General features: G+C 41.3%; 1 protein-coding gene across 4 annotated transcripts in view; it reads left to right on the top strand.

The window, feature by feature from the left end:
* The window catches only part of RAB28 (RAB28, member RAS oncogene family), a 79772-nt gene extending 69391 nt beyond the window's left edge, over positions 1–10381 (top strand). For 3 of the 4 annotated variants that reach the window (XM_035111945.2, XM_035111947.2, XM_035111946.2), the window contains 2 exons: positions 4533–4610; positions 9879–10381. In XM_035111945.2, the coding sequence (XP_034967836.1) occupies positions 4533–4610; positions 9879–9971 (171 nt within the window). In that variant the 3' untranslated portion in view covers positions 9972–10381. Of the gene's footprint in view, positions 1–4532; positions 4611–8120; positions 8219–9878 lie in introns of all 4 variants that reach the window. The other variant, XM_060279069.1, reaches the window with a different exon arrangement.
* Positions 10382–16629: the final 6248 nt, after the last annotated feature.

The following is a 16629-nucleotide window of genomic DNA, read 5'->3' as shown; positions in this document are numbered from 1 at the left end:
TGGCAGATGACACTGCTCCCCATAAGCCAGAGTCTCTGCATGTGTATTTCTGGAAATTAAACATTGTTGCGCTTTCCTGGGAAAACCACTGTACAGTACATAAAAACTCCACTACTAGGGTCCCCCCCCCAGCTCCCATCTATCACTTACACACAGCTAAAATCTTCCCGTTTCTTCAACTCTCTATGTCCCTTGCCTTAGGCAAGTTCTCTGTTTTTGACACTCATCCTAACAAAAATCTTCATTTGTTCCAGACCATAGTCCAGCAAGCACCTGTTTTTTTAACACCAGGGCTAACTAGGCAAGTACATATGAACTTTTCCTCCACAGCAGAATCCTGTGATAGATTTTTCTTCCTTCCCTCACCATCCTTCACAAATCAGGGTTTTTTTAGAAGATAAAAGAAGGGAGATGATGATTTGTGGCTCCAGCCACAAATGCATTCTGCTACAGTAGGCACTTGCCAAGAGGAGTTCAAGGGCAAATGAATGGCAAAGGCCCCTGCAGAGATGGAAACACAGGTGAAAGCAGATGAAATGATTCATAGAAGCAGTAAAGACATCAGAAAAACTCAACCAGGCTTGCTTCTTGGTAGATATGAAGAAAAGACAACGTTTTAAAATGCCGCTGCCTGTTCCTGCTTAGATAATGAAACAGGGCCAGGATAATAACAAAAACAATAACAATAACAATAACAATAACAATAACAATAACAATAACAATAACAATAACAATAACAATAACAATAACAATAACAATATATTATTTGTACCCTGCCCATCTGGCTGGGTTTCCCCACCCACTCTGGGCGGCTTCCAGCAAAAAATTAAAATACATTAAAATGTCACATATTGAAAACTTCCCCGCTTAAACACCCCTCAATTTTTCACTTCTTTTTTCATTTCAGATCTACTAACTACTTCAACCTTTTTCCTCAGATCATTTCACACTTTAGTTTTTGATTTACATTTTTGATTTTTCCATAATCTGTCACCATATCTTTTCCAATTTGCTTCCCTTTCAGCTATTAATGTTATGATTTTTTCTAAAGTATGTTTCTCTTCATTTAATTTCAAAATTTCCACCATTTTATTCTGCTTTCCAATCTGTTATCTTGTGCATCTAGTTTACTTTTTCCTTTCCTGCCATTTCTTCAAATCCCCCCTGCCCAGTGTTTAACCCTCAGAGCATTCCAATATTTTTCTTTAACTGCAGTCCTCTGCATATTTCCTTAGGATTATGTCCCATTGATTTTAACTTAGCCAAGCGTAGGATTGCATTGTAAGATTCCTAAATCTTCCAAAGCTTTAAATTTTAACTGTTTCTGTATGAACTATATAAAATAGTTTAAGAAGGTAAGAAGAGCTTGCTGGATTGGGCCAATGGACTATCTAGTCCAGCATCCTGTTCTCACAGTGGCCAACCTGTGAGAAGCCTGCAAGCAGGATCTGAGCCCAAGAGCCCTCTCATCCTGTGCTTTCCAGCAACTAATATTCAGAAGCATCAATGCCTCTGACCATGGAGGCAGGGCTTATCCATCCTGGCTGGTAGTGATTGATCTTCTCCACAAACTGGTCTAATTACTCTTTTAAAGGCATCTAGGTTGGTGGCCATTCTCTGCCTCCCGTGGAAGTGAGTTTCACAGTTTAACTATGCACTGTGTGAATAAGTACTGTCTTTTATCTGTACTGAATTTTCAGTTTCATTGGATATCCATGGGTTCCTATGAGCGAGGAGAACTTTTCTCTATCCATGCTGTCCATGCCACGCACAATTTTATAAATACTGTATGTATAATATAATGTCACCTCTTACTTGACTTTTCTCTAAACTAAAATGTCTCAAATGCTGCACCCTTTCTTCATCCCCTTAATCATTTCAGTTGCCGTTTTCTAAACTTTTCCCAGCTCTGTACTATCTTTTTTTTAGGCCTTTTTTATTTATTAAAGGTTCTCTTGGTTTACAAAGATATGTGCAATGTCTCTCATAACATTTTTAAAAATCAGTTTCATTTGCTGAGACATTGGGAAGAGATGGGGAAAAGAGGGGTGGGGTCGGGTGAAGGTGTTTCTGTTTTGCTTAATATATGTGGGGTTTATTGTCAGCATTGCTTGTGTAGGTTCTCTGCTGTTCGCTTGTGTTCCTTTGGTGGTGAGAGCTAGCTAGGATATGGTTGTTCCTTTGTGGTTGGCTGTGGTGGTCTTTGTTTTGTGTGTGAGTGGGGTGGGTGGGTGTTTTGGATCAGGTTAGCCATATTGACTTGTATGCTGTTGGTGGATTTTTGTCATTGTCTTGTTGGACTGTGATGTGATAAAGGGGAGCCATAATGGGGTGAAGCCGTCTTCTTCTGTTTGTCCCCGTGTCAGTTTCAGCTTATTGGTTAATTTTTCTAGTAAGGCTGTTTCCCATACTGTTTGGTACAATTGGTCCATGCTTACTTCTGACAGGTTTCTCCAGTGTCTGGTTATGGTGTTTCTGGTTGCTGAGAGTAGGTGAGTTATGAGTTCTTTGTGGTGCAGGTGGGCATTATTGTCTTGGAAGATGTTTAGCAAGGCCAAGTCTGGGGTTATTTCTAATATTTGCTTTGTTATTTTGCATATTTCTCTTATGGTTGTTGTCCAGAATAGTTGGATTTTGGAGCACTCCCACCACATGTGGAAATAGGTGCCTGTTGAGTTGCACCCTCTCCAGCATTTTGGTGAGGTTCCTGGGCGTATTAGCGCTAGTTTTCTTTGTGTTAGGTACCATCTGTAGGTGAGTTTTAGAGTGAGTTCTTTCCTTTTTGTTGGATTTAAAAGGGCGCGGGGGTGTGTGTTAGACCACATTCTGGTTCATTGCACTATCCTTTTTGAGGTGAGGTGACCCAAACTGTACACAGTATTCTAAATGCTGTCACACCATAGATTTGTAAAATGATATGAACAGTTTTATTTATTAGGTTGATTAGTGTCTAATTCAGGTTTGGGGAACCTTTGGCTCTCCGGATGTTACTGAACTAGAACTTCCATCATCCTCTGCCATTGGCCATGCAACGGGGGTGGGGGTGGGGGGGTGGAGTTCCCAACACCTGAACTAAATAATTCATAATTATTTAATGTTTATTTTTTCCAGTTCCGCTAATAGTTAATTAATTCCATTAATTTAGCTGTTGCTCTCCAATACAGTGGACTCTTGGGTTATGTTACCTTCAGGAAACGTAACTTTCAGGTTGCGAACGTGGCAAACCCGGAAGTGTTTACTTCTGGGTTTCGCCGTGTGCGCAGAAGTGCTCTATCATGCTACACGCGTGCGCAGAAGCGGCACCTCTTCTTAAGAAATTTTCGGGGTGCACACAGACACCCCGGAATGATTTAAATTTGTATCAGGAGGGTCCACTGTAACAGCAAATTCCCAAATAGAAAGCTGCCAGTAATTCATTAGTTCATATATAATACAGTACATGAAAACAATTCATCATCTGTTTCTTTGGGTTCATTTTTTTAAAAAAAGACGAATAATTGAAATCTAAAGAATATTTGTAAAATATATATCTTGAAGCAAATTATGATTTATTCTACAGGGTCAAACACAAATAAACACACACACACACACACACACACACATTATCACATGCAACTAAAGATTAAAGCCCAAATAAAAAGAAGGAAAAAGTGGTGTGCAACTCATACACAAAAACAAGCCTTCTGTCAGAACATGTGAACTATTTTCTTACCTTCACAGAATGTAAAATTCAAAACAAGGAGATAAAAAACATAGTCCCAGCCAATGAAGCCACTTTGCAGAGATCAACAATTTTTTTTCAATATTCTTAACAATGAGGTGCCTATAATGGTATTGAGTTCAAATCCCAAAACTCTTGCAAAGGGTCCTTTTGTGCCTTCTCCTCCTAAACTTCTGGCATGCCTCCACACTTCTCTGCAGAGAGGCTGCCTGCTAAACTTCGTAGTCCCATTCTTTATGGGGAACAACAACACCAAAGACATATGTTCTTTGTATGAATTTTTTGGTGAAGCCCCCTGGTCACAAATTATTTTCTTTCTACATTAATTCAAATAGCATAGCAAACGGTTTCAACTGCTAGCAGGATTTAAATTATAGTAAAGTGGTCCATCATCAGTGCTTTAGGGAGTGATCTGCTGGTGTTAGGCATTGTGCTGTCGTGCTGAAACCTGACTCTGTTGGATGTTTGGTAAAAAATTTTTTTTTAAAGTATCATTAACACATTTGTCAAATTAGTCCAGGCATTGTTTTGTACTAGACATTCTGTGGAAGAGCTTATTTTTGACCAACTGAAGGAACTGTCAGTGGAGAAAATCAGCCTAGTGTTTGTTCTAAGACAAATGAAACTAGTTTGTATGAAAATATTGCTGCAGTTGCTGGCATGAAATTTACAAAAGGAAAGCTCTTGAGATACCTTGCACAGGTTGTATTTTTTATATTTCATTGTTTATAGTTCAGGGTTTTTTTTGCCATATTCGTAGTAACTCTAGGAAGTCTGTTTCTAATCACTTATGCCTTTCCTTTTTAAATAGGTCTTCCTGTGTTTTCAAAGAATTGCTGCTGACCTCCTTGACGTCAAATTAAACAAAGCGGAAATAGAGCTATCACAGGTGATGTTTTTGAGCATATTGCTTTGACTAGCCGACGTGTATTTTCTTTTAAATGTGTGAATTAATAATATATCTTACTCTGAGGTATGGCAGTTTTGTTTCTTTGCTTTGCTAGACAAACTCTTACAATCTTCTGCTCATAAATTGTTTTCTAATAGCTTCCTCTGAACTTGGTGTCAAAGCTTTAGAGTTCAACACCATCATTTTCTTCCCAAAGTACTTGCATATCCAGAGATACCCAGAACTCTCCAATTTTTTTCTCATTATCCAGAGAGCTACTTCAGGCTCATTATGGAGTTCTCACAGAATTTTTTCTTAAGATGCAGTTAAAGTTTTTGTAAGGCTTCCTCACATACTGGGGAGCAGGATGAAGTTGGAAGGAGAGTGTTGAGCCCAAACATTTCCTTAGTAGAATAGTATCCTGGCCCTGTTTAAAAATTGTAAACCAGTAAGTCGATGATGTGACATTAAGATTTGTGCAGCATAAGAGATGTCCTTACTCCCCCATGGCATCCCTTGACATTTGGATAGATTTAGGACTCAGTTCTGCACTTTATTTATTTAGTAATTCTTAAATCATTTATATATCATTGTTCATCCAGTTTGTATTTCAGAGCAGTATATGACATATGATGAAACCGTGGAGGTGTTATGTTTTTTGTTTTAGCTAGTGAATATATATATTGTTGTTAACATGCAGTCAAATAAAATAATGAATCTTCCAGACTAACAACGTTTGGTATACAATGAAATAGACTTGTCTATCAAATCTGCCAATCTGAGAATCTGATAAGTTACAGAACCTGGACCTTTGGAAGACATATTAGTTCAGATCTGGAGATGGGTATACACAGTGTACCAAAAGGGTAATGTTATTTCTTTGTTAATTGAGCTGAAATTCTTTTAAAAGTCCAAATTGTTTTAATCTAATGCCATGTAGTGGCTTAAACATAGGTCACTAGCCTAGATATTGTAAACAGTATAGGATTTAACTCAGCTTTTTGAGCAACAATTGATTGCTCAGTGAGTCTTCAGCAGGAAGCATGCTGCATAGAAATTAAGTCCTGTGGGGTCAGATAAGACTGTTTAAGTGCAGATAACATTGCTCTTATGTTAACATCTTCATGAAATTGAATTCTTCTCATAATACTGTGAGTCCTGGAGTCCAGTGAATCATAACTCTTGTCTACCTGATTAGATAATATGATGATGATCAGTCAGAAGTCAGGCAGAGCACATAATTAGATCATAAATTCAGAACCTTTGCCACCTGTATCTGTTACCATTTCTTATTTAGAGAGAAGTTATCTTAAAAAAGAAATATTTATGCAATTAGGCACCCGTATTTTTCGGACCATAACATGCACCGGACCATACCATGCACCTAGTTTTTTTAGAGGTGGACGCGCTCGCCGGCTCCAAAATGGTGGATGCGCCGAGGCTGGCTAACCCGATGGGGTTAAAGGGACATGCTTCTCTCACTCGCTCTTTGCTTTGCCCTGCATGGCGGCGCTTCCACTCCTGGCTAGAGTGTGCTGGGTGGGGGCAGCGAGCAGGGAGGAGCGAGGAGGGACGGGCGGGAGCCATGGCTCCGGCGGTGGAGGCATCCCTCAGCTTTTGACTGCAGCGGCAGCCAAGGGATCCTGCTGCCGGAGCCATGGCATTTGCTCCATAACACGCACAGAGATTTCTCCTTACTCTTGAGGAGGAAAAAACTGTGTTATGGAGCGAAAAATACGGTAATCTATACTTTTAAAATATGTAAAAATATGCTTGGGCTGCAGTCCTAAATATAGTTATTCTTAACGGTCTTATTGAAATTTCTGGAACAACTGTGAAAAAAGCCAGCTTACGAGAAAGTTAAGAAAACAAGTAACTCAGGGAAACTTTGTGACTTCTCTGAGAAAAGAGAAATTATTTTAGTTATTTAGACATATTTTTAACCCACTGTTCATCACAAAACAATCCTAGGTCACAGGTACAATAAAACAAATAATTTAAACCACATAAGCAACAGCCATAAAACATTAAATATAGAACCAAATCAATAAAACATAAGCCAGCATAATAACCAACTCAGAACCAGAAGAGCTCAGAAGTCTTGGACAGGAGGAAGACATTCCATAGGAAAAGCACCACTACAGAGAAGGTCCCGTTGAAGAGAAAATTGTGTGATTCTGAAAAGGTTACTCCAGAAGAAATCTGTTTTATGTTTCCTTTTTTAATATTGTTTGGTTATTAAATACAGTAAGCCCACAATTTTACAGGGGTCACATTCCGGGGATTGCGCCTAAAGCCAATATTGTGTATCGTCAAAAGACATTGGGTTCAATGATGGGTGGGATTGCCAAAGTCTTTTTCCCCAAATGCCCAACTGTCCCCCACCCCCTTTTTGCTAGGCTTGTAAAGCTGAACGCACTCAAGTTAAATGCATGTAAATTGCAGGCTTACTATACGTACAAGATCTTTAAAAAATTATGTTATACTAAATGCTATTGAAATCTGTTATCTGCAGCAAGGAAAATACAAAACATTGCAGTATGGAGCTGAAAACTCCATGGCTGCATGAAATCTAATCACCTCTTAGGCAGAGGCTCAGTTTGTGTGTGTGTGTTTTTTTGTTACAATATATATGTATGCATGTATCTCACTTCTGAAATTTAAAACAATTTCCAAGTATCGCTTGGACACAAAACAGTTTTTTGTGACCTATGGGAGGAATTTACAGTCAGGCTATTATAACCATTTTTCAGTTCAAGCATTTTTGCATTCTCCAGACTCTCCAGAGACAATTTGCAGGTGGGGAGAGGGCTTAGGGGAGCAGGGGAATCTCCACTGCACTAGTGGGGCTCATTGCTCTGGCTCCCACTTGCACACCATTCAGTTGAACCTGGCCCCATCTACAGAAAGGGCTGCAGGTAGAAATGGGGGGGGGGCGGGGGGGAGAAGCTAATTCTCACATTTCCCCTCCTCTTAATTTTCTGATCCCTCTCCACTTAGAAACTTTTCCTACCTCTGCTGAGATTAACCTTCATTGATTGCTTTGATGGGCTTGGGCTTTGTGAGTCAAGCTTTTCCTTTAGACAGATCTGCATGAAGACATTGCAATGCATGTTTTGCAGCCCAAATGCACGTTCTTGTACTCATGCATGGACACTCAGAAGGGCAAGTGCTGTGATGATTCCAGGCATTCCTGGTGCTCCATGTTGGAGGATGGGGATCAACTCAGGGCTGTTGTTGGTGAGGTCTTCCCAATAAACTTTTTGCTCTGAAAGGAGTGAGCGGGGAGAGATATCGTTTCGGAGACTCTTCCCACGTTTCCCAGCAATAACAGCACACAAAGCTGGCAAGTGGGCACACGGATCGTGCTGCATGGTGTCTGAAATGTGATGGCTTTTGTTTGTTGCTGCTGTTCATTTGTGCATGTCTTCCTTTCTAATAGTTGATCTGTGTCTCTTTGTTTTTTCACTCGCCTCCTTGTTCTGTCTACTGCTTGACATATGGCTGCAGCATGTTGTCAGGGCAGAACTAGTGAAATACCCCGAAGAAGATCAACAGCAGAGCACTGCCAGCTGTCAGAGTAAAGTCTGTTCTGTGCAATAGTTCAGGTAGTGTAGTGAAAAGACAGTGTTTTAACAAATGTTACTATTTCGTTTGCTTGAAATACTAACCTTGATACTGTGTTTCCTTCTGATTTGTGTATTTGCAGTAGCTAATATTTTGGCTCCCAAATGAGAGGATATTAGGTGCACTAAGACCCCAGGAATTCACCTTCCGATTTCAATTGGATTTGGGTGGGACAAGCTTTGGGACCAACAGTTGCAACCTCCTATATAGCATTTCTGTGCAAGATTGGAAACTGCTTTTTGCCTGAGTTTCAGGGATGACTTTACAGGTGACATAGCGGATCACTTTTGGAAGGAGAAGCTCAAAAGGGGAAATGCACGAATGGAACTAAAGCAGCCACAGGTCTTTGGAAAAAAGAAAAATTATAATAATGGTGGAATAATGTATTCTCCTTTTTTTAAAAAAAGGAGAAGAAGTCAGATGTTAACACATGCAGTTAATATTTTTGTCCCGTACAAAACATATCAGCTCCACCCACCTGCTTTCATACTCCTTATTAAAAATATCTGGAATTACTTGCAAGAAGGCAAATGCTATGGAGAAAAGGAAGTGTGTGTGAGACAAGTGAGTCACCACTCCCCAACTGAATCATGCATTTTTGACTAGCTGGGGTTGAGTGTGGCTGAAGATGTGCACCTGAAAGCATATATGCATGCTTGGGATGATGTTTTGCCATGTGGCACTGTAAATAAATAAATAAATAAATAAATAAATAAATAAATAAATAAATAAATTCCTTCAGTAGCACCTTAAAGACCAACTAAGTTTATATTTTGGTATGAGCTTTCGTGTGCATGCACACTTCTTCAGAACTGATTAGTGGCACTGATTAGTGATGAAGCTGCCAGCATCAACTGAGCCATGGAACTCCTTCAGAGTGAGATATCCACACTAAGTGACACCATTCTCTTCTAATTTCACAGGGTTTTTGTTTTCAGTGTTTTTTTACTATTATTTATTATTATTATTTATTATTATTTATTATTATTATTTATTATTATTATTATTTTACTATTTTACTATTTTTAATTATTTTGTGTGTAAATTGCCTTGAGATGGTGTTTTAGAATGTAATTAATGAATCAATAATAATAGCAGTAATAGTGGTTTATTGCAGCTTCAAAACAGAACTCTGAAGAATGTGTGTGTGTGTCTACCTGTGTGTAAATCACAAAAGATCACTAAATAGCGAGAATTATTAAGGGGAATCCCACACAGCTGAAAAAAAACCCTTTTTCGGGGTCTAAATTCAAACTTTACAAACATTCAGGTCAGGACTAGTAAATATATCGCTGCAGAGTAAGTGACAGAAAAACTTTACCAGCTAGAGCCCATCTCCCCCTCATTTGGAACAAAGGAACCAGTATTTAGAATTGGAATCAGTACTTGCTTATCATAACCCTTTAATATTTATAAAAATACTTAAATATGCACTACGTATTACACCAAAATATGAATGATTTCTGAGAACAGCAGACCATAGCATACCTTTTCTCTTTCGTGTTCTTTTTAAATGTTCCATATTCCATAGTCCAGTCATTAACATGCGAAATGTTTTACTAGCACTTTGGAACAGTGTTTCCTTCGGATTCGCTTGCTATAACCTCTTCTGTTTTTCTTTTCTCTCTCTCCTCCCCACAGAGTGTAGTGAAGGCGGATATTGTAAACTATAGCCAGGAGCCTGTGGCAAGAACAGTTAACTCTCCTAGAAGCTCAATGTGTACAATTCAGTGAACTTTTTTTTGTATTGATCTCCTTTGGCAGCCATACTACCTTTGCAAAGACGTTGCCCGGAATGTTGTTTTAACAGTGAACATTTCTGTAGAGCGTTTAGAAGTTTCAAGAACTTACTACCCTTTTGTGTGTTGAAAAGCAGCAGGCAGTGTTTTCGGCTAGTCAAGATTCAAATGTTGGGACCACACACTTTGAAAAATTATGAGATATATATATCTATATATCTATATATGTCTATAATCTTGTGAATTATATTTCAATAAAGGAATACAACTATGTATACAGATGCCCTTTACATATATTGTCACTTTGTGGGACAGGGAAATTAAAAATGTATAAATGATACAGGATAATCAGTGATGCTTGAAATACAGCTGTGGAGTTGAAAATAAATCTCTGCTTACAGACATGGTTGTTTCTCATTTTGTCCTTTCTTTTGTTAGAAGCTGAACGGGAGAGAGATCTCATTTTACCATTGTGAGCAGCACATTGCCATGTCATTTAGAATAATCCATTTTCATCGCTACATCCCAAGGTGTTTCAGGTCTTCCTCAAACCAGACTCAAACCTTGTGCTTTTGTTAGTACAACAGATGGTCAAAAGCATCTTTTTTCTTCTTCTGAGAACTGAATTGGTTTTTAAGACTTTGGATTAAATTTTTTTTGATTGCACCATAATTGACCCAGAGGACGACAACATTTCTTTATGAAACCAATCTGGATTCCAGCTTAACATGCCACTCAGATATATAAGTAGTTTTCCCCCATACCAATACTTAAACGATTCAAAGCATTTCATATAACCTGCTTCCCAGATATTTACAAATTGGGATTTCCCTTAAATGTTGGTTGTTGTTGTTTAGTCGTTTAGCCGTGTCCGACTCTTCGTGACCCCATGGACCAGAGCACGCCAGGCACTCCTGTCTTCCACTGCCTCCCGCAGTTTGGTCAAACTCATGTTCGTAGCTTCAAGAACACTGTCCAACCATCTCGTCCTCTGTCGTCCCCTTCTCCTTGTGCCCTCAATCTTTCCCAACACCAGGGTCTTTTCCAGGGAGTCTTCTCTTCTCATGAGGTGGCCAAAGTATTGGAGCCCCAGCTTCAGGATCTGTCCTTCCAGTGAGCACTCAGTAAAAGTAGAGTTTCCATTGCCTATCTTCTGCTTTTAGCTCCCTGTAGAATGCAGTCTTTTCAGCCCATGTGGGTTTCCTACCCCACTTCAACTTCACTCAGTTTGATGCTGATTGGATTTTTAAACGGGTGTTTCCAGCTGGTCAGTTCATTTTGTTTGTCTTGTACATACATTTTCTAGGGGTGGAAAGTGTCATGGGAAGTGTTGAAACAACCTGTTGACTCAAAACTATTTGGTTTCAGCGACTTGCCAGAACCCAAAATCCTAAGGAGTTACCAACTCAGGTTTGAATTCTACATCTTGGTTGGCATGCCTCTGAAATGGGTGAAGACTTACCACATTTAAAGCTCTGGATTCTTAATTGGCTTTGGCTTTATTTTTGGCATGGAATCCTGGTATTGTCTTAAGAGAGGCTAAAGTTAGCATGCCTACTAGTGAAGAGAAGCGTTATTCATTTTTGTCGTTGTAGAGTTGGGCTTTTAAAAATCATTGGTTGCCTGTGTTCTTGGATCTAACAATGGGTGTAAGCTGTGTCGAGAGCGGAATACCAGATGAAGTAAAACGTATATAAGTATTCCTTTGTATTGTCTGGATCAGAGCCCTGACACAGAGTATAAACATGAGCTCTGTCATCTCCGTGGGATTTTGAGAGGTGTTTGATCTCCATGTAGGAAAAAATGAGTGAGATTTCTGGATATATTCTTGTGTTTGTCAAAGATGAGGCAATGTTTTAAGATACTTAATGGAAACATTCAAGGGAAATGTTGATAGCCCCCAAGCCAACCCACTTGCTTTTCTCTCTGTCTTTCTCCCTTTCAGTCTCTCTATTGGCTTGAGAAAAAGAGCAGAGTGTAAACCAACATTAGCAAAATGGGTTACAGTTGTCACTTAGCAGTGATTTCCATCCATAGGTGACAATGAGGCAGAGAACATTTCTTGCTGGATCCACGAACGTTAATTTCAGCTCCATTTATGAGCACTATGGCCGGTATTCAACTAACTACTTGCGCAGGGGGGGAATCCCCCTCTCCTTCCCCCATGTGTGCTCCATACTGTCCCCAAATCTGCTCAAGGAAGGAGAGGAGGGAAATGTTCTGTTACACAAGGAGAAATCCTTTTGCTGACAGAATGTTCACCTTAGTGTTACGTTAAAAATAACCCTTAATGTATGAAAACAGATTTCCCTGCATATGTTGTTTGTAACATTTATGAGGAAGCCTTTTAATCAACGGCAGAACTCACATTTTTGCACATAGAAGGTCCAAAGCTCAATCTCCGGCATCTCCTGTTAAAGGGATTTGCATTACTGCAGCTGGGAAAGTCCTACGCCTGAAACTTTGGTGTCCACTTAGAATAGACAGGCCTGGCCTATATAGCTGTGTGGCCTGTCTCGGCGTATGGTAGCTTTATCTGTGGGGAGGTACAGGAGCTGGGGTAGTGTTTCCACACCGTACATGAGATTTAAAAAAACAAAGACAGCAACCAGATAAAACCTGTGGTGATGTGGGTGGGCTGCACAGCATGTTGCCCGCCAGTGAAGCCAAACAAAGTGGGAAGAAGCTCATCAGTCTCAAATCTTGCAATAACTGGGAAAACCTGGCCACTGGGAGACTTCCTCCATATGACACAACGTCTAGGAAGCCTTCCAGAAATTTCCCAGATATCTAGACCTGACTGACTTGGTAGTCTGCTTTCATCTTGGGCAAAAAAATGAAAGGCACAAATACAGGATTGGAGACACCTGGCTTGAGAGCAGTACATGTGAAAAGGATCTAGGAGTCCTGGTAGACCACAAACTTGGCATGAGTCAACAGTGTGATGCATCAGCTAAAAAAGCCAATGCAATTTTGGGCTGCATCAATAGGAGTATAGCATCTAGATCAAGGGAAGTGATAGTACCACTGTATTCTGCTCTGGTCAGACCTCACCTGGAGTACTGTGTCCAGTTCTGGGCACCACAGTTCAAGAAGGATACTGACAAGCTGGAACGTGTCCAGAGGAGGGCAACCAAAATGGTCAAAGGCCTGGAAACAATGCCTTATGAGGAATGGCTTAGGGAGCTGGGTATGTTTAGCCTGGAGAAGAGAAGGTTACGGGGTGATATGATAGCCATGTTCAAATATATAAAAGGATGTCATATAGGAGAGGGTGAAAGGTTGTTTTCTGCTGCTCCAGAGAAGCGGACATGGTGCAATGGATTCAAACTACAAGAAAGAAGATTCCACCTAAACATTAGGAAGAACTTCCTGACAGTAAGAGCTGTTCGACAGTGATGATCAAATGGGCGCAAGATTTGGGAAAAACGATATGATTCTATGATTCTATCTTGAATTGAGGCGGAGGTAGAGAGAGAGTGCTGCCCCTTCTTGGCACACCAGAGATGCCCTAACCTGCAGGCCTTTTATGGTTGCCCCAAAATAGGTTAAGCATGTGCCACGCCAGCTAATTGAATGAGCTTTTTAGTGGTGGAACTCTATATGCAGCACCTGTTTGTGTGCAGGGCTCCTGCAACAAGGGATGCATGCTGTAGCCCAGTGGTTTGCTTGCAGTAGATAGGACCTGCACACAGCCATTATTCTACCAAGGAGTCGTCTTGGGAAGTAGGTTTCCATTCTCACACAGAGATGGAGCAGCCCAGCAGAAACTTTGCCTAGCTGTCTGGGACCAATAAGATAATGGACAAGGTCTGTATGACATCAGGAAATGGTTCCAGTACCTAGTTTCCCAAACCAAATAATTTAAGCAGGATCCAACTAGGTTCCGTGATACTTACTTGTAGCTGGTACTTACCCATGCTGTCAAGTCAGGTTATGGAAACTGATCTCCCAGTATGATTGGTTAGTTGCATCACCGGAGGAAGGGAACGGTGACCCTACTTTTGTTGGTTTTGCAATCAAAATCACAAATGCATGATTGTCAGGCAGGCTCATGAGGGGCTGACGCTCATATAGAGTTCCTGAATCAACATGACATCACTTCCTAAATGCTTTGGTGAGAATTTCTAACAAAGGAGATAATCTTATGTACTTACTTCCTGCCTGAGTGCTCTCTTTTTCTTTCAAGCCCAGCACTGTGAGCGGATGAATATGCCTGGGCTCTACTCAGAGCCCAGACTCTATTTTCGGAAACTAATTTTGTGTTTTGTAACTAAGAAATATTTTTATCTGCATATTACTTTGATGTACTTGCTGCCTGCACTGAAATGGAAGTAAACCTTTTCTTTTTACTAAAACATGGTTCATTCTTAGCAACGGAGAAAAAGAGGGGAAAGGTCAGCATATTATAAACAGGAATAAAATGTGTAATTGCCTGATTCCTAGCTTCCAATAACACAGCCTGTTTACATTCATATCCCCCCCCCCCACATGTGGGACAGGAGGTTTAAATTTAAATATACAGATTTCATCCTCAATCCATCTCCATCACTTTTTACTTAGGTTATAACCAGGGCCTTTTCTTTCAGCAAGACATGGGCGTAGGCAGGGGGGGCAGGAGGGGGCAGCTGCCCCCCCTAGAAGCAAAAAAATTAATGTATTTTACAGACCATAACCAGCACTTTTCCCCTCCAAAAACTGAAGTGGAAAGGGCTTTGCTTTAGCAAGAGCAGCTAAGTCTCCGCTTGCTGGGGGGGGGGGGGGGACACACAGCAGTAACAAAAACACATCAAATAAATAAAGCAAAGTGGCTACCAGTAGTTAAGCAGTTAAGACAATGGAGCATATATCCCCAGGCAAGATTCGATAGCTGACCATTTCACCCTATTGTTCTTAAGTGGCAGTTGTTAATGAGCATTCAGGAGCATTAAGAGTTCTATTGGCGATTTAATGAGGGTGCAGACTCAGAGGATTCAATTTGAATAAGGTGGCTCTGCAAGGCTAAAAAGAAGTGAATAAGAAAGGGGGGGCTGTAGCTTTGACAGACACAGTGATGTTTATAAAAAGCATTGGTGTTCTAGTCTGCCCCTCCTCCTGCATCTGTATACTGTAAATCAGGGGTGGCCACCTCCCAAGAGACTCTGATCTACTCAGAGTTTAAAACTGGGGGTGATCTACCCCCTTTTGGGGGGTTCAGGTCAAAGCTATTGAGTTTTTTTTAAAGGAAGGGAAGCCCTGTTTTTTGGGGTTTAGGTCAAACTTGTTGAGCTTCTTTTAGGAGGGAGGCCCATTTTTGTTTAGGGTTTCAGGTCATAGTTCAACTTTTTTGAGGGAGGAGGAAAATTTTGGGTGAGCTTTTTTTAGGGGTGCCAGTGACCTACCAGTGATCTACCACAGACATCCAGTGATCTACTGGTAGATCACAATCTACCTGTTGGACGTGCCTGCTGTAAATCAAGCAGAGCGAAAGCTGCTTACAAGGCTCCTGTACATGCAGAGTTCCAGCATCACAGCGTCACCCAGAGGCACCCACAAATATGAGTTATCCCTCTCTCTATTTCTTCCTTCCTTCCCTCCCTCTTCCATCCTTAATAAAATACGGGGGGGGGGGCAGATAAGCCCCACATAGAAAGCCCATCAACATGGGGGGGATGACTCTTTCAAATACGGTATTTACCAGTAATTTAGGGGGGGGGAGAGGCACCTAGGCCTCTAGGAGTTGGCTGCTATGCCTAGGAGTAGGACAATTCAAGAAAGCAGAACGATGCATATGGTATGGTAATATATCAATAGAATCGTAGAATTGTAGTCGGAAGGGACCACAAGGGTCATCTAGTCCAACCCGCTGCAATGCAGGATTTTTTTCCTAAGGTGGGGCTTGAACCATGGTTGAAATATTATGCTGATATGCAGCAACGCCTCGGAGCCGTTGTGGCTGCGGCCATGCCTTGCCTCGCCCTCGCCCGCCCTGCCACCCCCTCTCGCCTGCCCGACCCTCCCGTCCTCTCCAGCCAAGCAGGGTAGCGGCCAACGCTACCAGCCCCAGAAGCACAAGGTGGCCGCTGCTGCCACCGCCACGATGTCATCAGGCCCGTTGGCCCTTTAGCCCCGCCCACTTTGTGGCCCCCTCCCCTTCTGTGCCTTGGCCCCGCCCCTGAACGACCATGGCTTGCCCCCCCCTAGTTTTGATCCTGGCTACGCCCCTGCAACAAGAACTTGTCAGAACTGAGTTCGGGTGCCTCTCGGGTGGGTGCCATTGCTATTATAAGAGAACAAGGGAGGTGTTCATGGTGAGTTCCTGCACCTCATTTTCTGGAAAAATATCACTGGCTGTAACTTTACATGTTAGACTAGCAAGCTTTTGCATTCATGTTCATCTTTGTTGTTGTTTAGTCGTGTCCGACTCTTCGTGACCCCATGGACCATAGCACGCCAGTCTTCCACTGTCTCCCGCAGTTTGGTCAAGCTCATGTTGGTAGCTTCAAGAACACTGTCCAACCATCTTGTCCTCTGTCGTCCCCTTCTCCTAGTGCCCTCCATCTTTCCCAGCATCAGGGTCTTTTCCAGGGAGTCTTCTCTTCTCATGAGGTGGCCAAAGTATTGGAGCCTCAGCTTCACGATCTGTCCTTCCAGGGAGCACTCAGGGCTGATTT

The sequence above is a fragment of the Zootoca vivipara genome, chromosome 9 (assembly GCF_963506605.1).
Source record: "Zootoca vivipara chromosome 9, rZooViv1.1, whole genome shotgun sequence".
Lineage (NCBI taxonomy): Eukaryota > Metazoa > Chordata > Lepidosauria > Squamata > Lacertidae > Zootoca > Zootoca vivipara.
This window is presented reverse-complemented; position numbering and strand designations above follow the sequence as displayed.